This window comes from Megalopta genalis, unplaced genomic scaffold, assembly GCF_051020955.1.
Source record: "Megalopta genalis isolate 19385.01 unplaced genomic scaffold, iyMegGena1_principal scaffold0043, whole genome shotgun sequence".
Classification (NCBI taxonomy): Eukaryota; Metazoa; Arthropoda; class Insecta; order Hymenoptera; family Halictidae; genus Megalopta; species Megalopta genalis.
Window position 1 is genome coordinate 1,445,898 of NW_027476112.1, and position 23,504 is coordinate 1,469,401.

Here is a 23,504-nt window from a genome sequence, read left to right on the forward strand (position 1 = left end):
TCCTCAGGTCGCCGTGGAGGTTTTAGTGGGTCAATCCCCACACTACCCTCGTCCCGCTCCCCCGGGTGGGGCGGGGGTGTCTGGCGAGCAGATTTCCTCCACGTAAAATAAAAAAAAAAAAAAAAGGTTATGTCAAGGTCCCCCCCGTGTCCGCTACCTTGTCGTGGTGGGGGGGCTTCGTGCCCTAATGATCCTCAAGGCTGTGCCGGCGGGGAATTTATTCCCTGGCAGGTTCTACCATGCCGGAGTGGCTTGAGGTGAGGGGCCAACTAAAGTCGGACACATACCGTAAACCTGTGGTCATGTTTTACAGGAACGGGGGTCTTGCCTTAACCGGCCGGGCCGCGAGGATGACAACCTCTCTAAAAAATCCCTAGCCCCAAGCAGTGTTGCGCGGTGATGAGGGTGTAGCTGGAGTAAGCGCCAGCTATGGTTGGTGGGTGCACCAATCTTTAGCGGACAACCCCGGGGTACCTGGCGACCCCCGGGTTTATTAGCCTTCCCCGGGTATGGCGGCTCTGCCCGGGGTGACCTTCTTTCCGACCACACTCGTGGGACCAATTATGGATTCTTTTCAACAAATAACCGGGGAGGGGGGAAACGAGCGTGAGGTGGAGGTGCACGGTCCTATCGTGCGCCTCAAAAGATGTACAGAGCCGGTGTCGCGGAGGCATTCTGCAACACGCGGCAAAAAGAGGACCGCAGCGGGCCTTGGTGAGTGCGATGAGGGGGAGGAGTCGGATTTCTCTGTCTCCTCAAACCACTCATCGCAGAGTGTCCCGGGCTCGTCGTCAGCGAGGAAAAGAGGACGGCCGCCGACGACCGGCGAATATGTAGGCCTCGCAGAGGCCAAACTTAGGCTGGCCGAGGCTTCGCAGCTGGAGGCCGAGGCAAGGGAGGTGGCGGCGATATTCGACCCGGGAGCCCCCGTGCCGAGACCATCGCGGTCGAGCGTCCCGCTCCCGGACGAGACGGATATAGCGGAAAATTTCCGCAACCGTCCAACGCGGGATGTCGCGGCCGCTATATTGGAGAGCATGGATGAAGTGGCCAGGATCTCCGGCGTGTCAAAGGGGCTGAAGGGCAATTTGGCCCGCGCCCTAAGGGTGGCCGCCTTAAACGGCAGGGTGGGGGTGTCCGAGCTTGCGGTTAGGTCAGCTACCGACGCCACGCGTGCCCTGGAGGCAGAGAATGCCGTCCTCAGGGGGCAAATGACGGAGCTGCGGGCGGAGGTGGCTCGGCTCCGGCAGGTGGTGGAGGCGAGTACGGCTGCTGCCGCAATGCCTCCGCCGCCGCGCCCGGGAGAGGGCTCAGTATCGCCGCCGATCGTCGCCGCCCGGGACTGCCAACGCTCCGGGCAAGAAAACTCCTCGCCCGCAGCTGCGGCTGCGCCCGCAGATTTTCTGGTGCAGATAAGCGCCCTGATAGACGCCAAATTGGCGTCATTCAGGAGGGAGCTCGCGCCGCGAACGGACTCGGCCCTGCGATCGGTGGCCCCTGGGCCGTCCGTCCCCTCACAGTCTTCGGACAGGGTGGGGCGGAAGACGAAGAAGAAGAAGAAAGGTGGGAAAGCTGGGGCGGCTATAGCGGCCCAGACGGAGCCCGCTCGACCGCGAGCAGAATCGGCGCTACCCTCTGCCGCGCCACCACCCCAGGAGGCGTGGTCCCAGGTGGTTGGCCGGAAGGCCAAAAAGGCGGCTGCCAAGGTCACTGCGGCCGCGAATAAAAAAGGTCGGGTGGTCCCGGCGGCCCCCAGGAAGACACCCCTGCCTCCTCGACCGCCACGCACAGCAGCGGTTACCATAACGGTTCCGTCTGGCGTGGACATTACTTACGCGCAGGCGATGGCCACTGCCAGGTCCAAGGTGGACCTGGCAGAAATTGGCATCGCCTCGCTGAGGCCGCGAAGGGCTGTGACTGGGGGGTTAATTTTGGAAGTCCCTGGCACCGATGGGGCCGCCAAGGCCACCGTCCTCGCCACAAAAGTGGCGGAAGCGCTAGCAGGCACCGGCGTAAAGGTCGCGCGTCCGGTCAAAAAAGCTGACCTTAGGGTGCGCGGCCTGGTCGATTCGACCACGCCGGCGGAGGTCGCTGCGGCTGTTGCCCGCGTGGGCGGGTGCAGCGAGGGGGACATCAATACCGGCGAAATCCGGGCTTCCCTCTCGGGATTGGGCACCCTCTGGGTGCGATGTCCTGCCGCGGCCGCTCGCAAGGTTGCTGTCGCGGGCCGGATAACCGTCGGCTGGACCCAGGCAGCCGTGGAGGCCCTGAGTGCCCGGCCTCTGCAGTGTTACCGTTGCCTTGGTGTTGGCCACACCAGTCAGGGGTGCACTTCTGCCGAGGATAGGTCCGACTGCTGCTATAGATGCGGCAGTCGGGACCATAAGGTGGCAGCCTGTACGGCCACGCCCCATTGTCCGCTTTGTGCGGGCGCGGGCAAGCCGTCTGGCCACCGACTCGGCAGCCGGGCATGTCCTGCCAGTGCGAGGCGAGGCAAGGTAGGCGGCCAAAGGTCGTCTGCCAGATTTAATAAAAAGAGGAAGGAAACCACGATGGCCAAGGCAGCGACCACCGTGGCCAGCAACGTAAAGGCGGCACCGCCTGATGCTACCGCCGCGCCCGCGTGGGCGGATGGGGCCACTAAAGTCCCAGACGCCACCGCATCCGCGGCCGTGACGGCAATGGACACGGCTGTGTAATGGGGCCCCTGGGCCCGATAATACAAGTTAACCTCAACTGCTCGGCCAGAGCGCAGGATCTCCTGTTTCAATGCATGGCCGAGCGGGGTGCCGGGTTGGCAGTCGTGGCGGAGCCGCACAGGGTCCCCAAACATCCACACTGGATGGGGGACTCGATTGGCTCCGCCGCGATTATTTGGGCTGGGAGGCCGGGGTCCCCGCCGTGCTCGCTTATCGAGCGCGGCCTGGGATACGTGGCCGTCGATTGGGGCGGCACTGCGGTTGTGGCGATATACGCACCTCCGAGGTGGTCCCTCGAAGAGTTTGAGCAGTATCTGGACGGGGTAGGGAGATGCGTCTCCCGCTGCCATCCCCGTCCGGTGCTGGTCCTTGGGGACTTCAATGCCAAGGCCACGGCTTGGGGTTCTCCCGGGACTGACTCGAGGGGCCGGGAGGTGCTGGATTGGGCGGCGGGACTGGAGCTCCGTCTCCTGAACACGGGCTCGGTCCATACGTGCGTGCGGCATAACGGGGGGTCCATCGTTGACCTTTCGTGGGCAACACCCCCGGCCGCGCGCCGTATTACGGGGTGGAGGGTGGCGGAAGGGGTCGAGACGTTGTCTGACCATAGTTACATAGTTCTCGACCTATCCGCCGCCCCACCATCGACAACCCGTCGTCGCCCCGCCGATGACGGTTCGCCTCAGCCGCGGTGGGCGCTGAAGCGCCTCGACCAGGACGCTCTGATGGCGGCAGCCCACGTCGTGGCCTGGCCAGCAACACCGACCGGGCCAGTCGACGGGAATGGGGAGGCCCATTGGTTCCGGGGCGCAATGACGTCGGTTTGCGACGTCGCCATGCCACGGGCCAGGGTCTTCCCGAGGAAGGCGGTGTACTGGTGGTCGCGCGAGATAGCGGAATTACGCACCGAGTGCGTTCGCGCGCGACGCCAGTACGCTCGCGCCCGTCGACGACGACGAACGGACGACGTGCTGGCTGCCCAGCTGTACGGGCGATATCGGGAGAAGGTGGTCGCCCTGCAGCTGGCCATCAGGCGAGCGAAGGACCAGGCCTGGCGCGATCTCCTCGGCTCTCTGAACCGAGATCCGTGGGGGCGCCCATACAAGATGGCTTTGGGACGATTGCGTCCCTGGGCGCCCCCCGTGACGGAGAGCCTGGATCCGGGGCTGCTCGAGCGGGTCGTGGACGCTTTATTCCCCGTTAGCGGGGAGGCGTCCCTTCCTGTCCCTCAGCCAGAGGAACATGAGTGGTCCCCGGATCTTGAGGTCGCGCCGGAGGAGATGGCCGGGGTCGTCAAATGGCTCCGGGGCAAGAATACCGCCCCGGGGCCGGACGGTATCCCCGGCCGGGTCTGGCTGCTCGCCGCGAGCGTCCTGGGCGAGAGGCTGAGGAGCCTCTACTCTGGGCTCCTGAGGTCGGGGACGTTCCCCGACCTATGGAGAGAAAGTCGGATGGTCCTCTTGAGGAAGGATGGGAGGCCGGGGGATTCTCCCTCCGCGTACCGGCCCATTTGTCTCCTGGATGAGGCGGGCAAGATCTTCGAGAAGATCATTGTTGCCCGCCTCTCCAGACACCTGTCCCGCGACGGCCCAGATCTGGCGGACTGCCAGTTTGGCTTCCGGGAGGGGCGATCGACGGTAGACGCTATTGACCGTCTCAAGTCCCTCTCGGACAATGCCGTGGCAAGGGGCGGGGTGTGCTTGGCGGTGTCCATTGACATCGTCAATGCGTTCAACACCCTGCCCTGGTCCGCCATTAGGGTGGCCCTCGTCGATCACCAGGTGCCTCCCTATCTGAGGCGGGTGATCGGAGCCTACCTGCGGGACAGGTGGGTCGAATACCCGGGCCGGTACGGGATGATACGGAGGGAAGTGTACCGCGGGGTTCCGCAGGGGTCCGTTTTAGGACCGCTCCTGTGGGACCTGGGTTACAACGCGGTCCTGGAAAAGGCCTCCCTGCCCGACGGTGCCACCCTCGTCTGCTACGCGGACGACACGTTGGTGGTCGCCGTCGGGAGTACCTTCGAGAGGACCATCCGACGAGCAGAGGTTGCGGTGGCAGCCGTCGTCGCGAGGATCCGCGATCTGGGGCTGAAAATAGCCCCGGAGAAGGCCGAGGCTGTCTGGTTTCACGGACGGCCTCGGTCTCGGCCACCGGCCAGATCGTGGATCCGGGTTGGGGAAGCCTGCGTCGAGGTGAAGTCCGAGTTGAAATATCTCGGACTGATCCTCGACAGCCGCTGGAGCTTCGATGCGCATCTCGACCGTCTCGTCCCCCGAGTCGAAAAGGCGGCGGCCTCTTTGGGCCGCCTGCTGCCCAACCTCGGGGGACCGGGAGATTTGGTGCGCCGCCTATACCTGGGCGTGGTGCGGTCTATGGCCTTATACGGTGCCCCAATATGGGCGCCGTACGTGATGACCTGCCGGCGCAACACGCTGTTGTTGCGCCGGCTGCAGAGGCGGATGGCCATCCGCCTCATAAGAGGTTACCGCACCACGTCTACCGTGGCGGCGCTTGCTCTGGCGGGAGAAATTCCCTTCGAGCTTCAGGCGGTGGTGCGCGCCTATGTTTATAGGCGCACAAGCATCGCCAGCCGTGCTCGAGGGGCCCCGCCGGAGCGAGAGACGGTCGAGGGCTTCGAGCTCCAGGCCCGGCGACTAGCGCTCGCCAGATGGCGTGACGAGCTTTGCTCCCACGCCGGCGAGCGCGTCCCCGGGGCTCTCCTGCCGCACTTCACCTCGTGGCGGGAGAGACTGCATGGCAGGCTCTCCTACCGAGCGACGCAGGTGTTCACCGGGCATGGCTGCTTCGGTGTCTACCTGTGTCGCATCGGGCGGGAAGCGACGACGGTGTGCCACCACTGTGGCGCGGAGGAAGACTCGGCGCAGCACACGCTGGAGGAATGTCCCGCCTTTTCAGCGCTGCGCCGAGTCCTAAAACGAGAAGTCGGCCACGACCTCGCACTCCCCAGCCTCGTTGGGGCCATGCTGGAGGGCCAGGGGAAGTGGGCGGCAGCAATCTCTTTCTGCGAGGAGGTTATGTCGCGGAAGGAGGCTGCCGAGCGGGATCGGGAGCTTACAGATCCCGCCCGACGTGCCCGGGGACGGCGTGCGCGCCCACGCCAAGAAACCCCGGGCAGCTGAGAGTAGGCGGGCGGCGGGTGTACCAGAATATGCTGGTTTCATTGCCCGCCGCCCGCCAACAGAGGAGGACGTCCACTGTTGGGAGTGGGGGATGACAAGTCGCCGGAAGGAGGCGAGGGTTAACTGTGATCCTCCTCCGGTATACTCGTCGTCCCCCCGGCGGCCGCTGTGATCAGGGCGGGGGCCCTGGTCACCTATCGCGCGGTCGCCGTGTCGGGGCGGTGCGGGGTGCGACCCCTCGCGCCGCCGAATTTAAATGGATTTTAGGGGGGAGGATTTATTTTATTTCCCCCCGGGACGCGGCCGGCCATCGTTACCATCCTGATGGCCGGCCAGGCGAGGGGGAGCCGCGGTAGTGTTCTTCAAGAGTTCCCGTGGCTCCCCCGTTGAATCGCCAGCGATCGGTCCTGCGTCCTCAGGTCGCCGTGGAGGTTTTAGTGGGTCGAAACCCACACTACCCTCGTCCCGATCCCCCGGGCGGGGCGGGGGTGTCTGGCGAGCAGATTTCCTCCACGTAAAATAAAAAAAAAAAAAAAAGGTTATGTCAAGGTCTGTCGCGGGCCGGATAACCGTCGGCTGGACCCAGGCAGCCGTGGAGTCCCTGAGTGCTCGGCCTCTGCAGTGTTACCGTTGCCTTGGTGTTGGCCACACCAGTCAGCGGTGCACATCTGCCGAGGATAGGTCCGACTGCTGCTATAGATGCGGCAGTCGGGACCATAAGGTGGCAGCCTGTACGGCCACGCCCAATTGTCCGCTTTGTGCGGGTGCGGGCAAGCCGTCTGGTCACCGTCTCGGCAGCCGGGCATGTCCTGCCAGTGCGGGGCGAGGCAAGGGAGGCGGCCAATGGCCGTCTGCCAGATTTCTTAAAAAAAGGAAGGAAACCACGATGGCCAAGGCAGCGACCACCGTGGCCAGCAACAAAAAGGCGGCACCGCCTGATGCTACCGCCGCACCCGCGGGGGCGGATGGGGCCACTAAAGTCCCAGACGCCACCGCATCCGCGGCCGTGACGGCGATGGACACGGCTGTGTAATGGGGCCCCCGGGCCCGATAATACAAGTTAACCTCAACTGCTCGGCCAGAGCGCAGGATCTCCTGTTTCAATACATGGCCGAGCGGGGTGCCGGGTTGGCAGTCGTGGCGGAGCCGCACAGGGTGCCCAAACATCCACACTGGATGGGGGACTCGATTGGTTCCGCCGCGATTACTTGGGCTGGGAGGCCGGGGTCCCCGCCGTGCTCGCTTATCGAGCGCGGCCTGGGATACGTGGCCGTTGATTGGGGCGGCACCGCGGTTGAGGCGATATACGCACCTCCAAGTTGGTCCCTCGAAGAGTTTGAGCAGTATCTGGACGGGGTAGGGAGATGCGTCTCCCGCTGCCGTCCCCGTCCGGTGCTGGTGCTGGGGGACTTCAATGCCAAGGCCACGGCTTGGGGTTCCCCCGGGACTGACTCGCGGGGCCGGGAGGTGCTGGATTGGGCGGCGGGACTGGAGCTCCGTCTCCTGAACACGGGCTCGGTCCATACGTGCGTGCGGCATAACGGGGGGTCCATCGTTGACCTTTCGTGGGCAACGCCCCCGGCCGCGCGCCGTATTACGGGGTGGAGGGTGGCGGAAGAGGTCGAGACGTTGTCTGACCACAGATACATAGTTCTCGACCTCTCCGCCGCCCCACCATCGACACCCCGACGTCGCCCCGCCGATGAGGGTTCGCCTCAACCGCGGTGGGCGCTGAAGCGCCTCGACCAGGACGCTCTGATGGCGGCAGCACACGTCGTGGCCTGGCCAGCAACACCGGCCGGGCCAGTCGACGGGGATGGGGAGGCCCGTTGGTTCCGGGGCGCAATGACGTCGATTTGCGACGTCGCCATGCCCCGGGCCAGGGTCTTCCCGAGGAAGGCGGTGTACTGGTGGTCGCGCGAGATAGCGGAATTACGCACCGAGTGCGTTCGCGCGCGACGCCAGTACGCTCGCGCCCGTCGACGACGACGAACGGACGACGTGCTGGCTGCCCAGCTGTACGGGCTATATCGGGAGAAGGTGGTCGCCCTGCAGCTGGCCATCAGACGGGCAAAGGACCAGGCCTGGCGCGATCTCCTCGGCTCTCTGAACCGAGATCCGTGGGGGCGCCCATACAAGATGGCATTGGGACGACTGCGTCCCTGGGCGCCCCCCGTGACGGAGAGCCTGGATCCGGGGCTGCTCGGGCGGGTCGTGGACGCTTTATTCCCCGTTAGCGGGGAGGTGTCCCGGTCCGTCCCTGAGCCAGAGGAACATGAGTGGTCACCGGATCTTGAGGTCGCGCCGGAGGAGATGGCCGGGGTCGTCAAATGGCTCCGGGGCAAGAATGCCGCCCCGGGGCCGGACGGTATCCCCGGCCGGGTCTGGTTGCTCGCCGCGAGCGTCCTGGGGGAGAGGCTGAGGAGCCTCTACTCTGGGCTCCTGAGGTCGGGGACGTTCCCCGACCTATGGAGAGAAAGTCGGATGGTCCTCTTGAGGAAGGATGGGAGGCCGGGGGATTCTCCCTCCGCGTACCGGCCCATTTGTCTCCTGGATGAGGCGGGCAAGATCTTCGAGAAGATCATTGTTGCCCGCCTCTCCAGACACCTGTCCCGCGACGGCCCCGATCTAGCGGACTGCCAGTTTGGCTTCCGGGAGGGGCGATCGACGGTCAACGCTATCGACCGTCTCAAGTCCCTCTCGGACAATGCCGTGGCAAGGGGCGGGGTGTGCTTGGCGGTGTCCATTGACATCGTCAATGCGTTCAACACCCTGCCCTGGTCCGCCATTAGGGAGGCCCTCGTCGATCACCAGGTGCCTGCCTATCTGAGGCGGGTGATCGGAGCCTACCTGCGGGACAGGTGGGTCGAATACCCGGGCCGGTACGGGATGATACGGAGGGAGGTGGACCGCGGGGTCCCGCAGGGGTCCGTTTTAGGACCGCTCCTGTGGGACCTGGGTTACAACGCGGTCCTGGAAAAGGCCTCCCTACCCGACGGTGCCACCCTCGTCTGCTACGCGGACGACACGTTGGTGGTCGCCGTCGGGAGTACCTTCGAGAGGACCATCCGACGAGCAGAGGTTGCTGTGGCAGCCGTCGTCGCGAGGATCCGCGATCTGGGGCTGAAAATAGCCCCGGAGAAGGCCGAGGCTGTCTGGTTTCATGGACGGCCTCGGTCTCGGCCACCGGCCAGATCGTGGATCCGGGTTGGAGAAGCCTGCGTCGAGGTGAAGTCCGAGTTGAAATATCTCGGACTGACCCTCGACAGCCGCTGGAGCTTCGATGCGCATCTCGACCGTCTCGTCCCCCGAGTCGAAAAGGCGGCTGTCTCTTTGGGCCGCCTGCTGCCCAACCTCGGGGGTCCGGGAGATTTGGTGCGCCGCCTATACCTGGGCGTGGTGCGGTCTATGGCCTTATACGGTGCCCCAATATGGGCGCCGTACGTGATGACCAGCCGGCGCAACACGCTGTTGTTGCGCCGGCTGCAGAGGCGGATGGCCATCCGCCTCATAAGAGGTTACCGCACCACGTCTACCGTGGCGGCGCTTGCTCTGGCGGGAGAACTTCCCTTCGAGCTTCAGGCGGCGGTGCGCGCCTATGTTTATGGGCGCACAAGCATCGCCAGCCGTGCTCGAGGAGCCCCGCCGGAGCGAGAGGCGGTCGGGGGCTTCGAGCTCCAGGCCCGGAGACTAGCGCTCGCAAGATGGCGTGCCGAGCTTTGCTCCCACGCCGGCGAGCGCGTCCCCGGGGCTCTCCTGCCGCACTTCACCTCGTGGCGGGAGAGACGGCATGGCAGGCTCTCCTACCGAGCGACGCAGGTGTTCACCGGGCATGGCTGCTTCGGTGTCTACCTGTGTCGCATCGGGCGGGAAGCGACGACGGTGTGCCACCATTGTGGCGCGGAGGAAGACTCGGCGCAGCACACGCTGGAGGAATGTCCCGCCTTTTCAGCGCTGCGCCGAGTCCTAAAACGAGTAGTCGGCCACGACCTCGCACTCTCCAGCCTAGTTGGGGCCATGCTGGAGGGCCCGGGGAAGTGGGCGGCAGCAATCTCTTTCTGCGAGGAGGTTATGTCGCGGAAGGAGGCTGCCGAGCGGGATCGGGAGCTTACAGATCCCGCCCGACGTGCCCGGGGACGGCGTGCGCGCCCACGCCGAGAAACCCCGGGCAGCTGAGAGTAGGCGGGCGGCGGGTGTACCAGAACATGCTGGTTTCATTGCCCGCCGCCCGCCAACAGAGGAGGACCTCCACTGTTGGGAGTGGGGGATGACGAGTCGCCAGAAGGAGGCGAGGGTTAACTGTAATCCTCCTCCAATATACTCGTCGTCCCCCCGGCGGCCGCTGTGATCAGGGCGGGGGCCCTGGTCACCTATCGCGCGGTCGCCGTGTCGGGGCGGTGCGGGGTGCGACCCCTCGCGCCGCCGAATTTAAATGGATTTTAGGGGGGAGGATTTATTTTATTTCCCCCCGGGACGCGGCCGGCCATCGTTACCATCCTGATGGCCGGCCAGGCGAGGGGGGGCCGCGGTAGTGTTCTTCAAGAGTTCCCGTGGCTCCCCCGTTGAATCGCCAGCGATCGGTCCTGCGTCCTCAGGTCGCCGTGGAGGTTTTAGTGGGTCAAACCCCACACTACCCTCGTCCCGCACCCCCGGGCGGGGCGGGGGTGTCTGGCGAGCAGATTTCCTCCACGTAAAATAAAAAAAAAAAAAAAAAAAAGGTTATGTCAAGGTCGCCCGCCAACAGAGGAGGACCTGCCCTGTTGTGAGTGGGGGATGGCGATTCGCCTGAAGGAGGCGAGGACTAATTGTAGTCCTCCTCCAACATACTCGTCGTCCCCCTGGCGGCCGCTGTGATCAGGGCGGGGGCCCTGGTCACTTATCGCGCGGTCGCCGTGTCGGGGCGGTGCGGGGTGCGACCCCTCGCGCCGCCGAATTTAAATTTAAATTTAAATGGATTCTAGGGGGAGGATTTATCTCCCCCCGGGACGCGGCCGGCCATCGTTACCATCTTGATGGCCGGCCAGGCGAGGGGGAGCCGCGGTAGTGTTCTTCAAGAGTTCCCGTGGCTCCCCCGTTGAATCGCCAGCGATCGGTCCTGCGTCCTCAGGTCGCCGTGGAGGTTTTAGTGGGTCAAACCCCACACTACCCTCGTCCCGCTCCCCCGGGCGGGGCGGGGGCGTCTGGCGAGCAGATTTCCTCCACGTAAAATAAAAAAAAAAAAAAAAAAAGGTGCCCCCCCGTGTCCGCTACCTTGTCGTGGTGGGGGGGCTTCGTGCCCTAATGATCCTCAAGGCTGTGCCGGCGGGGAATTTATTCCCTGGCAGGTTCTACCATGCCGGAGTGGCTTGAGGTGAGGGGCCAACTAAAGTCGGACACATACCGTAAACCTGTGGTCATGTTTTACAGGAACGGGGGTCTTGCCTTAACCGGCCGGGCCGCGAGGATGACAACCTCTCTAAAAAATCCCTAGCCCCAAGCAGTGTTGCGCGGTGAAGAGGGCGTAGCTGGAGTAGGCGCCAGCTATGGTTGGTGGGTGCACCAATCGTTAGCGGACAACCCCGGGGTACCTGGCGACCCCCGGGTGTATTAGCCTTCCCCGGGTATGGCGGCTCTGCCCGGGGTGACCTTCTTTCCGACCACACTCGTGGGACCAATTATGGATTCTTTTTCACAAATAACCGGGGAGGGGGGAAACGAGCGTGAGGTGGAGGTGCGCGGGCCCATCGTGCGCCTCCAAAGATGTACAGAGCCGGTGTCGCGGAGGCATTCTGCAACACGCGGCAAAAAGAGGACCGCAGCGGGCCTTGGTGAGTGCGATGAGGGGGAGGAGTCAGATTTCTCTGTCTCCTCAAACCACTCATCGCAGAGTGTCCCGGGCTCGTCGTCGGCGAGGAAAAGAGGACGGCCGCCGACGACCGGCGAATATGTTGGCCTCGCAGAGGCCAAACTTAGGCTGGCCGAGGCTTCGCAGCTGGAGGCCGAGGCAAGGGAGGTGGCGGCGATATTCGACCCGGGAGCCCCCGTGCCGAGACCATCGCGGTCGAGCGTCCCGCTCCCGGACGAGACGGATATAGCGGAAAATTTCCGCAACCGTCCAACGCGGGATGTCGCGGCCGCTATATTGGAGAGCCTGGATGAAGTGGCCAGGATCTCCGGCGTGTCAAAGGGGCTGAAGGGCAATTTGGCCCGCGCCCTAAGGGTGGCCGCCTCAAACGGCAGGGTGGGGGTGTCCGAGCTTGCGGTTAGGTCAGCTACCGACGCCACGCGTGCCCTGGAGGCCGAGAATGCCGTCCTCAGGGGGCAAATGACGGAACTGCGGGCGGAGGTGGCCCGGCTCCGGCAGGTGGTGGAGGCGAGAACGGCTGCTGCTGCAATGCCCCCGCCGCCAGGCCCGGGAAAGGGCTCAGTATCGCTGCCGATCGTCGACGCCCGGGATTGCCATCGCTCCGGGCAAGAAAAGTCCTCGCCACCACCTGCGGCTGCGCCCGCAGATTTTCTGGCGCAAATAGGCGCCCTGATAGACGCCAAATTGGCGTCATTCAGGAAGGAGCTCGCGCCGCGAACGGACTCGGCCCTACGATCGGTGGCCCCTGGGCCGTCCGTCCCCTCACAGTATTCGGACAGGGTGGGGCGGAGGGCGAAGAAGAAAAAGAAAGGTGAGAAAGCTGGGGCGGCTAAAGCGGCCCAGACGAAGCCCGCTCGACCGCGAGCAGAATTGGCCCCACCCTCCGCCGCGCCTCCACCCCAGGAGGCGTGGTCTCAGGTGGTTGGCCGGAAGGCCAAAAAGGCGGCAGCCAAGGCCACTGCGGCCGCGAATAAAAGAGGACGGGTGGTCCCGGTGGCCCCCAGGAAGACACCCCTGCCTCCACGACCGCCACGCACAGCAGCGGTTACCATAACGGTCCCGACTGGCGTGGAGATGACCTACGCGCAGGCGATGGCCACTGCCAGGTCCAAGGTGGACCTGGCAGAAATTGGCATCGCCTCGCTGAGGCCGCGAAGGGCGGTGACTGGGGGGTTAATTTTGGAGGTCCCTGGTACCGATGGGGCCGCCAAGGCCACCGTCCTCGCCACAAAAGTGGCGGAAGCACTGGCAGGCACCGGCGTAAAGGTCGCGCGTCCGGTCAAAAAAGCTGACCTTAGGGTGCGCGGCCTGGTCGATTCGACCACGCCGGCGGAGGTCGTTGCGGCTGTTGCCCGCGTGGGCGGGTGCAGCGAGGGGGACATCAATACCGGCGAAATCCGGTCTTCCCCCTCGGGATTGGGCACCCTCTGGGTCCGATGTCCTGCCGCGGCCGCTCGCAGGGTTGCTGTCGCGGGCCGGATAACTGTCGGCTGGACCCAGGCAGCCGTGGAGGCCCTGAGTGCCCGGCCTCTGCAGTGTTACCGTTGCCTTGGTGTTGGCCACACCAGTCAGCGGTGCACTTCTGCCGAGGATAGGTCCGACTGCTGCTATAGATGCGGCAGTCGGGACCATATGGTGGCAGCCTGTACGGCCACGCCCAATTGTCCGCTTTGTGCGGGCGCGGGCAGGCCTTCTGGTCACCGCCTCGGCGGCCGGGCGTGTCCTGTCAGTGCGAGGCGAGGCAAGGTAGGCGGCCAAAGGTCGTCTGCCAGATTCAATAAAAAAGGGAAGGAAACCACGATGGCCAAGGCAGCGACCACCGTGGCCAGCAACGAAAAGGCGGCACCGCCTGATGCTACCGCCGCACCCGCGGGGGCGAATGGGGCCACTAAAGTCCCTGACGCCACCGCATCCGCGGCCGTGACGGCGATGGACACGGCTGTGTAATGGGGCCCCCGGGCCCGATAATACAAGTTAACCTCAACTGCTCGGCCAGAGCGCAGGATCTCCTGTTTCAATGCCTGGCCGAGCGGGGTGCCGGGTTGGCAGTCGTGGCGGAGCCGCACAGGGTCCCCAAACATCCACACTGGATGGGGGACTCGATTGGCTCCGCCGCGATTATTTGGGCTGGGAGGCCGGGGTCCCCGCCGTGCTCGCTTATAGAGCGCGGCCTGGGATACGTGGCCGTCGATTGGGGCGGCACCGCGGTTGTGGCGATATACGCACCTCCAAGGTGGTCCCTCGAAGAGTTTGAGCAGTATCTGGACGGGGTAGGGAGATGCGTCTCCCGCTGCCATCCCCGTCCGGTGCTGGTCCTGGGGGACTTTAATGCCAAGGCCACGGCTTGGGGTTCCCCCGGGACTGATTCGAGGGGCCGGGAGGTGCTGGATTGGGCGGCGGGACTGGAGCTCCGTCTCCTGAACACGGGCTCGGTCCATACGTGCGTGCGGCATAACGGGGGGTCCATCGTTGACCTTTCGTGGGCAACGCCCCGGGCCGCGCGCCGTATTACGGGGTGGAGGGTGGCGGAAGGGGTCGAGACGTTGTCTGACCACAGATACATAGTTCTCGACCTCTCCGCCGCCCCACCATCGACACTCCGTCGTCGCCCCGCCGATGAAGGTTCGCCGCGACCGCGGTGGGCGCTGAAGCGCCTCGACCAGGACGCTCTGATGGCGGCGGCCCACGTCGTGGCCTGGCCAGCAACACCGGCCGGGCCAGTCGACGGGAATGGGGAGGCCCATTGGTTCCGGGGCGCAATGACGTCCATTTGCGACGTAGCCATGCCCCGGGCCAGGGTCTTCCCGAGGAAGGCGGTGTACTGGTGGTCGCGCGAGATAGCGGAATTACGCACCGAGTGCGTTCGCGCGCGACGCCAGTACGCTCGCGCCCGTCGACGACGACGAACGGACGACGTGCTGGCTGCCCAGCTGTACGGGCGATATCGGGAGAAGGTGGTCGCCCTGCAGCTGGCCATCAGGCGAGCGAAGGACCGGGCCTGGCGCGATCTCCTCGGCTCTCTGAACCGAGATCCGTGGGGGCGCCCATACAAGATGGCTTTGGGACGATTGCGTCCCTGGGCGCCCCCCGTGACGGAGAGCCTGGATCCGGGGCTGCTCGGGCGGGTCGTGGACGCTTTATTCCCCGTTAGCGGGGAGGCGTCCCGGTCCGTCCCTGAGCCAGAGGAACACGAGTGGTCCCCGGATCTTGAGGTCGCGCCGGAGGAGATGGCCGGGGTCGTCAAATGGCTCCGGGGCAAGAATACCGCCCCGGGGCCGGACGGTATCCCCGGCCGGGTCTGGTTGCTCGCCGCGAGCGTCCTGGGGGAGAGGCTGAGGAGCCTCTACTCTGGGCTCCTGAGGTCGGGGACGTTCCCCGACCTATGGAGAGAAAGTCGGATGGTCCTCTTGAGGAAGGATGGGAGGCCGGGGGATTCTCCCTCCGCGTACCGGCCCATTTGTCTCCTGGATGAGGCGGGCAAGATCTTCGAGAAGATCATTGTTGCCCGCCTCTCCAGACACCTGTCCCGCGACGGCCCCGATCTGGCGGACTGCCAGTTTGGCTTCCGGGAGGGGCGATCGACGGTCGACGCTATCGACCGTCTCAAGTCCCTCTCGGACAATGCCGTGGCAAGGGGCGGGGTGTGCTTGGCGGTGTCCATTGACATCGTCAATGCGTTCAACACCCTGCCCTGGTCCGCCATTAGGGAGGCCCTCGTCGATCACCAGGTGCCTCCCTATCTAAGGCGGGTGATCGGAGCCTACCTGCGGGACAGGTGGGTTGAATACCCGGGCCGGTACGGGATGATACGGAGGGAAGTGGACCGCGGGGTCCCGCAGGGGTCCGTTTTAGGACCGCTCCTGTGGGACCTTGGTTACAACGCGGTCCTGGAAAAGGCCTCCCTGCCCGACGGTGCCACTCTCGTCTGCTACGCGGACGACACGTTGGTGGTCGCCGTCGGGAGTACCTTCGAGAGGACCATCCGACGAGCAGAGGTTGCGGTGGCAGCCGTCGTCGCGAGGATCCGCGATCTGGGGCTGCAAGTAGCCCCGGAGAAGGCCCAGGCTGTCTGGTTTCACGGACGGCCTCGGTCTCGGCCACCGGCCAGATCGTGGATCCGGGTTGGAGAAGCCTGCGTCGAGGTGAAGTCTGAGTTGAAATATCTCGGACTGATCCTCGACAGCCGCTGGAGCTTCGATGCGCATCTCGACCGTCTCGTCCCCCGAGTCGAAAAGGCGGCGGCCTCTTTGGGCCGCCTGCTGCCCAACCTCGGGGGACCGGGAGATTTGGTGCGCCGCCTATACCTGGGCGTGGTGCGGTCTATGGCCTTATACGGTGCCCCAATATGGGCGCCGTACGTGATGACCAGCCGGCGCAACACGCTGTTGTTGCGCCGGCTGCAGAGGCGGATGGCCATCCGCCTCATAAGAGGTTACCGCACCACGTCTACCGTGGCGGCGCTTGCTCTGGCGGGAGAACTTCCCTTCGAGCTTCAGGCGGCGGTGCGCGCCTGTGTTTACAGGCGCACTAGCATCGCCAGCCGTGCTCGAGGGGCCCCGCCGGAGCGAGAGACGGTCGAGGGCTTCGAGCTCCAGGCCCGGAGACTAGCGCTCGCCAGATGGCGTGCCGAGCTTTGCTCCCACGCCGGGGAGCGCGTCCCCGGGGCTCTCCTGCCGCACTTCACCTCGTGGCGGGAGAGACGGCATGGCGGGCTCTCCTACCGAGCGACGCAGGTGTTCACCGGACATGGCTGCTTCGGTGTCTACCTGTGTCGCATCGGGCGGGAAGCGACGACGGTGTGCCACCATTGTGGCGCGGAGGATGACTCGGCGCAGCACACGCTGGAGGAATGTCCCGCCTTTTCAGCGCTGCGCCGAGTCCTAAAACGAGAAGTCGGCCACGACCTCGCACTCTCCAGCCTAGTCGGGGCCATGCTGGAGGGCCCGGGGAAGTGGGCGGCAGCAATCTCTTTCTGCGAGGAGGTTATGTCGCGGAAGGAGGCTGCCGAGCGGGATCGGGAGCTTACAGATCCCGCCCGACGTGCCCGGGGACGGCGTGCGCGCCCACGCCGAGAAACCCCGGGCAGCTGAGAGTAGGCGGGCGGCGGGTGTACCAGAATATGCTGGTTTCATTGCCCGCCGCCCGCCAACAGAGGAGGACGTCCACTGTTGGGAGTGGGGGATGACGAGTCGCCTGAAGGAGGCGACGGTAAACTGTGATCCTCCTCCAATATACTCGTCGTCCCCCCGGTGGCCGCTGTGATCAGGGCGGGGGCCCTGGTCACCTATCGCGCGGTCGCCGTGTCGGGGCGGTGCGGGGTGCGACCCCTCGCGCCGCCGAATTTAAATTTAAATGGATAATAGGGGGGAGGATTTATCTCCCTCCGGGACGCGGCCGGCCATCGTTACCATCTTGATGGCCGGCCAGGCGAGGGGGAGCCGCGGTAGTGTTCTTCAAGAGTTCCCGTGGCTCCCCCGTTGAAACGCCAGCGATCGGTCCTGCGTCCTGAGGTCGCCGTGGAGGTTTTAGTGGGTCAATCCCCACACTACCCTCGTCCCGCTCCCCCGGGCGGGGCGGGGGTGTCTGGCGAGCAGATTTCCTCCACGTAAAATAAAAAAAAAAAAAAAAAAAAGGTTATGTCAAGGTCCCCCCCCGTGTCCCCCCCGTGTCCGCTACCTTGTCGTGGTGGGGGGGCTTCGTGCCCTAATGATCCTCAAGGCTGTGCCGGCGGGGAATTTATTCCCTGGCAGGTTCTACCATGCCGGAGTGGCTTGAGGGGAGGGGCCAACTAAAGTCGGACACATACCGTAAACCTGTGGTCATGTTTTACAGGAACGGGGGTCTTGCCTTAACCGGCCGGGCCGCGAGGATGACAACCTCTCTAAAAAATCCCTAGCCCCAAGCAGTGTTACGCGGTGATGAGGGTGTAGCTGGAGTAAGCGCCAGCTATGGTTGGTGGGTGCACCAATCTTTAGCGGACAACCCCGGGGTACCTGGCGACCCCCGGGTGTATTAGCCTTCCCCGGGTATGGCGGCTCTGCCCGGGGTGACCTTCTTTCCGACCACACTCGTGGGACCAATTATGGATTCTTTTAAACAAATAACCGGGGAGGGGGGAAACGAGCGTGAGGTGGAGGTGCGCGGTCCTATCGTGCGCCTCAAAAGATGTACAGAGCCGGTGTCGCGGAGGCATTCTGCAACACGCGGCAAAAAGAGGACCGCAGCGGGCCTTGGTGAGTGCGATGAGGGGGAGGAGTCAGATTTCTCTGTCTCCTCAAACCACTCATCGCAGAGTGTCCCGGGCTCGTCGTCAGCGAGGAAAAGAGGACGGCCGCCGACGACCGGCGAATATGTTGGCCTCGCAGAGGCCAAACTTAGGCTGGCCGAGGCTTCGCAGCTGGAGGCCGAGGCGAGGGAGGTGGCGGCGATATTCGACCCGGGAGCCCCCGTGCCGAGACCATCGCGGTCGAGCGTCCCGCTCCCGGACGAGACGGATATAGCGGAAAATTTCCGCAACCGTCCGACGCGGGATGTCGCGGCCGCTATATTGGAGAGCCTGGATGAAGTGGCCAGGATCTCCGGCGTGTCAAAGGGGCTGAAGGGCAATTTGGCCCGCGCCCTGAGGGTGGCCGCCTTAAACGGCAGGGTAGGGGTGTCGGAGCTGGCAGTGAGGTCAGCTACCGACGCCACGCGTGTCCTGGAGGCCGAAAATGCAGTTCTCAGGGGGCAAATGACGGAGCTGCAGGCGGAGGTGGCCCGGCTCCGGCAGGTGGTGGAGGCGAGAACGGCTGCTGCCGCAATGCCTCCGCCACGGCGCCCGGGAGAGGGCTCAGTATCGCCGCCGATCGTCGGCGCCCGGGATTGCCATCGCTCCGGGCAAGAAAAGTCCTCGCCACCACCTGCGGCTGCGCCCGCAGATTTTCTGGCGCAAATAGGCGCCCTGATGGACGCCAAATTGGCGTCATTCAGGAAGGAGCTCGCGCCGCGAACGGACTCGGCCCTACGATCGGTGGCCCCTGGACCGTCCGTCCCCTCACAGTCTTCGGACGGGGTGGGGCGGAGGGCGAAGAAGAAAAAGAAAGGTGGGAAATCTGGGGCGGCTATAGCGGCCCAGACGGAGCCCGCTCGACCTCGAGCAGAATTGGCCCCACACTCCGCCGCGCCTCCACCTCAGGAGGCGTGGTCCCAGGTGGTTGGCCGGAAGGCCAAAAAGGCGGCTGCCAAGGCCACTGCGGCCGCGAATAGAAAAGGACGGGTGGTCCCGGCGGCCCCCAGGAAGACACCCCTGCCTCCTCGACCGCCACGCACAGCAGCGGTTACCATAACGGTTCCGTCTGGCGTGGACATTACTTACGCGCAGGCGATGGCCACTGCCAGGTCCAAGGTTGACCTGGCAGAAATTGGCATCGCCTCGCTGAGGCCGCGAAGGGCGGTGACTGGGGGGTTAATTTTGGAGGTCCCTGGCACCGATGGGGCCGCCAAGGCCACCGTCCTCGCCACAAAAGTGGCGGAAGCGCTGGCAGGCACCGGCGTAAAGGTCGCGCGTCCGGTCAAAAAAGCTGACCTTAGGGTGCGCGGCCTGGTCGACTCGACCACGCCGGCGGAGGTCGCTGCGGCTGTTGCCCGCGTGGGCGGGTGCAGCGAGGGGGACATCAATACCGGCGAAATCCGGGCTTCCCCCTCGGGATTGGGCACCCTCTGGGTCCGATGTCCTGCCGCGGCCGCTCGCAAGGTTGCTGTCGCGGGCCGGATAACTGTCGGCTGGACCCAGGCAGCCGTGGAGGCCCTGAGTGCCCGGCCCCTGCAGTGTTACCGTTGCCTTGGTGTTGGCCACACCAGTCAGCGGTGCACTTCTGCCGAGGATAGGTCCAACTGCTGCTATAGATGCGGCAGTCGGGACCATAAGGTGGCAGCCTGTACGGCCACGCCCAATTGTCCGCTTTGTGCGGGCGCGGGCAAGCCGTCTGGTCACCGCCTCGGGAGCCGGGCATGTCCTGCCGGTGCGGGGCGAGGCAAGGGGGGCGGCCAAAGGTCGTCTGCCAGATTTAATAAAAAAGGGAAGGGAACCACGATGGCCAAGGCAGCGACCACCGTGGCCAGCAACGAAAAGGCGGCACCTCCTGATGCTACCGCCGCACCCGCGGGGGCGGATGGGACCAATAAAGTCCCAGACGCCACCGCATCCGCGGCCGTGACGGCGATGGACACGGCTGTGTAATGGGGCCCCCGGGCCCGATAATACAAGTTAACCTCAACTGCTCGGCCAGAGCGCAGGATCTCATGTTTCAATGCCTGGCCGAGCGGGGTGCCGGGTTGGCAGTCGTGGCGGAGCCGCACAGGGTCCCCAAACATCCACACTGGATGGGGGACTCGATTGGCTCCGCCGCGATTATTTGGGCTGGGAGGCCGGGGTCCCCGCCGTGCTCGCTTATCGAGCGCGGCCTGGGATACGTGGCCGTTGATTGGGGCGGCACCGCGGTTGTGGCGATATACGCACCTCCAAGGTGGTCCCTCGAAGAGTTTGAGCAGTATCTGGACGGGGTAGGGAGATGCGTCTCCCGCTGCCATCCCCGTCCGGTGCTGGTCCTGGGGGACTTTAATGCCAAGGCCACGGCTTGGGGTTCCCCCGGGACTGATTCGAGGGGCCGGGAGGTGCTGGATTGGGCGGCGGGACTGGAGCTCCGTCTTCTGAACACGGGCTCGGTCCATACGTGCGTGCGGCATAACGGGGGGTCCATCGTTGACCTTTCGTGGGCAACGCCCCCGGCCGCGCGCCGTATTACGGGGTGGAGGGTGGCGGAAGGGGTCGAGACGTTGTCTGACCACAGATACATAGTTCTCGACCTCTCCGGCGCCCCACCATCGACACCCCGTCGTCGCCCCGCCGATGAGGGTTCGCCTCAGCCGCGGTGGGCGCTGAAGCGCCTCGACCAGGACGCTCTGATGGCGGCAGCACACGTCGTGGCCTGGCCAGCAACACCGGCTGGGCCAGTCGACGGGAATGGGGAGGCCCAGTGGTTCCGGGGCGCAATGACGTCGATTTGCGACGTCGCCATGCCCCGGGCCAGGGTCTTCCCGAGGAAGGCGGTGTACTGGTGGACGCGCGCGATAGCGGAATTACGCACCGAGTGCGTCCGCGCGCGACGCCAGTACGCTCGCGCCCGTCGACGACGACGTACGGACGACGTGCTGGCTGCCCAGCTGTACGGGCTATATCGGGAGAAGGTGGTCGCCCTGCAGCTGGCCATCAGGCGGGCAAAGGACCAGGCCTGGCGCGATCTCCTCGGCTCTCTGAACCGAGATCCGTGGGGGCGCCCATACAAGATGGCATTGGGACGATTACGTCCCTGGGCGCCCCCCGTAACGGAGAGCCTGGATCCGGGGTTGCTCGGGCGGGTCGTGGACGCTTTATTCCCCGTTAGCGGCGAGGCGTCCCGGCCCGACCCTGAGCCAGAGGAACATGAGTGGTCCCCGGATCTTGAGGTCGCGCCGGAGGAGATGGCCGGGGTCTTCAAATGGCTCCGGGGCAAGAATACCGCCCCGGGGCCGGACGGTATCCCCGGCCGGGTCTGGTTGCTCGCCGCGGGCGTCCTGGGGGAGAGGCTGAGGAGCCTCTACTCTGGGCTCCTGAGGTCGGGGACGTTCCCCGACCTATGGAGAGAAAGTCGGATGGTCCTCTTGAGGAAGGATGGGAGGCCGGGGGATTCTCCCTCCGCGTACCGGCCCATTTGTCTCCTGGATGAGGCGGGCAAGATCTTCGAGAAGATCATTGTTGCCCGCCTCTCCAGACACCTGTCCCGCGACGGCCCAGATCTGGCGGACTGCCAGTTTGGCTTCCGGGAGGGGCGATCGACGGTCGACGCTATCGACCGTCTCAAGTCCCTCTCGGACAATGCCGTGGCAAGGGGCGGGGTGTGCTTGGCGGTGTCCATTGACATCGTCAATGCGTTCAACACCCTGCCCTGGTCCGCCATCAGGGAGGCCCTCGCCGATCACCAGGTGCCTCCCTATCTGAGGCGGGTGATAGGGGCCTACCTTCGGGACAGGTGGGTTGAATACCCGGGCCGGTACGGGGTGATACGGAGGGAAGTGGACCGCGGGGTCCCGCAGGGGTCCGTTTTAGGACCGCTCCTGTGGGACCTGGGTTACAACGCGGTCCTGGAAAAGGCCTCCCTGCCCGACGGTGCCACCCTCGTCTGCTACGCGGACGACACGTTGGTGGTCGCCGTCGGGAGTACCTTCGAGAGGACCATCCGACGAGCAGAGGTTGCGGTGGCAGCCGTCGTCACGAGGATCCGCGATCTGGGGCTGAAAATAGCCCCGGAGAAGGCCGAGGCTGTCTGGTTTCACGGACGGCCTCGGTCTCGGCCACCGGCCAGATCGTGGATCCGGGTTGGAGAAGCCTGCGTCGAGGTGAAGTCCGAGTTGAAATATCTCGGACTGATCCTCGACAGCCGCTGGAGCTTCGATGCGCATCTCGACCGTCTCGTCCTCCGAGTCGAAAAGGCGGCGGCCTCTTTGGGCCGCCTGCTGCCCAACCTCGGGGGACCGGGAGATTTGGTGCGCCGCCTATACCTGGGCGTGGTGCGGTCTATGGCCTTATACGGTGCCCCAATCTGGGCGCCGTACGTGATGACCAGCCGGCGCAACACGCTGTTGTTGCGCCGGCTGCAGAGGCGGATGGCCATCCGCCTCATAAGAGGTTACCGCACCACGTCTACCGTGGCGGCGCTTGCTCTGGCGGGAGAACTTCCCTTCGAGCTTCAGGCGGCGGTGCGCGCATATGTTTATGGGCGCACAAGCATCGCCAGCCGTGCTCGAGGGGCCCCGCCGGAGCGAGAGACGGTCGAGGGCTTCGAGCTCCAGGCCCGGAGACTAGCGCTGGCCAGATGGCGTGCCGAGCTTTGCTCCCACGCCGGCGAGCGCGTCCCCGGGGCTCTCCTGCCGCACTTCACCTCGTGGCGGGAGAGACGGCATGGCAGGCTCTCCTACCGAGCGACGCAGGTGTTCACCGGGCATGGCTGCTTCGGTGTCTACCTGTGTCGCATCGGGCGGGAAGCGACGACGGTGTGCCACCATTGTGGCGCGGAGGAAGACTCGGCGCAGCACACGCTGGAGGAATGTCCCGCCTTTTCAGCGCTGCGCCGAGTCCTAAGACGAGAAGTCGGCCACGACCTCGCACTCTCCAGCCTAGTTGGGGCCATGCTGGAGGGCCCGGGGAAGTGGGCGGCAGCAATCTCTTTCTGCGAGGAGGTTATGTCGCGGAAGGAGGCTGCCGAGCGGGATCGGGAGCTTACAGATCCCGCCCGACGTGCCCGGGGGCGGCGTGCGCGCCCACGCCGAGAAACACCGGGCAGCTGAGAGTAGGCGGGCGGCGGGTGTACCAGTACATGCTGGTTTCATTGCCCGCCGCCCGCCAACAGAGGAGGACGTCCACTGTTGGGGATGGGGGATGACGAGTCGCCTGAAGGAGGCGAGGGTTAACTGTAATCCTCCTCCAATATACTCGTCGTCCCCCCGGCGTCCGCTGTGATCAGGGCGGGGGCCCTGGTCACCTATCGCGCGGTCGCCGTGTCGGGGCGGTGCGGGGTGCGACCCCTCGCGCCGCCGAATTTAAATGGATTTAGGGGGGAGGATTTATTTTATTTCCCCCCGGGACGCGGCCGGCCATCGTTACCATCCTGATGGCCGGCCAGGCGAGGGGGAGCCGCGGTAGTGTTCTTCAAGAGTTCCCGTGGCTCCCCCGTTGAATCGCCAGCGATCGGTCCTGCGTCCTCAGGTCGCCGTGGAGGTTTTAGTGGGTCAAACCCCACACTA

General features: G+C 65.0%; 1 protein-coding gene across 1 annotated transcript in view; it reads left to right on the plus strand.

Moving 5' to 3' along the window:
- Positions 1-23,504, plus strand: part of LOC143261234 (uncharacterized) — a 128,241-nt gene that overhangs the window by 32,117 nt on the left and 72,620 nt on the right. The window contains exon 2 of the mRNA XM_076527804.1: positions 3,683-5,254. Coding sequence (XP_076383919.1) covers positions 3,683-5,254 — 1,572 coding nt within the window. The remainder of the gene's footprint in view (positions 1-3,682; positions 5,255-23,504) is intronic.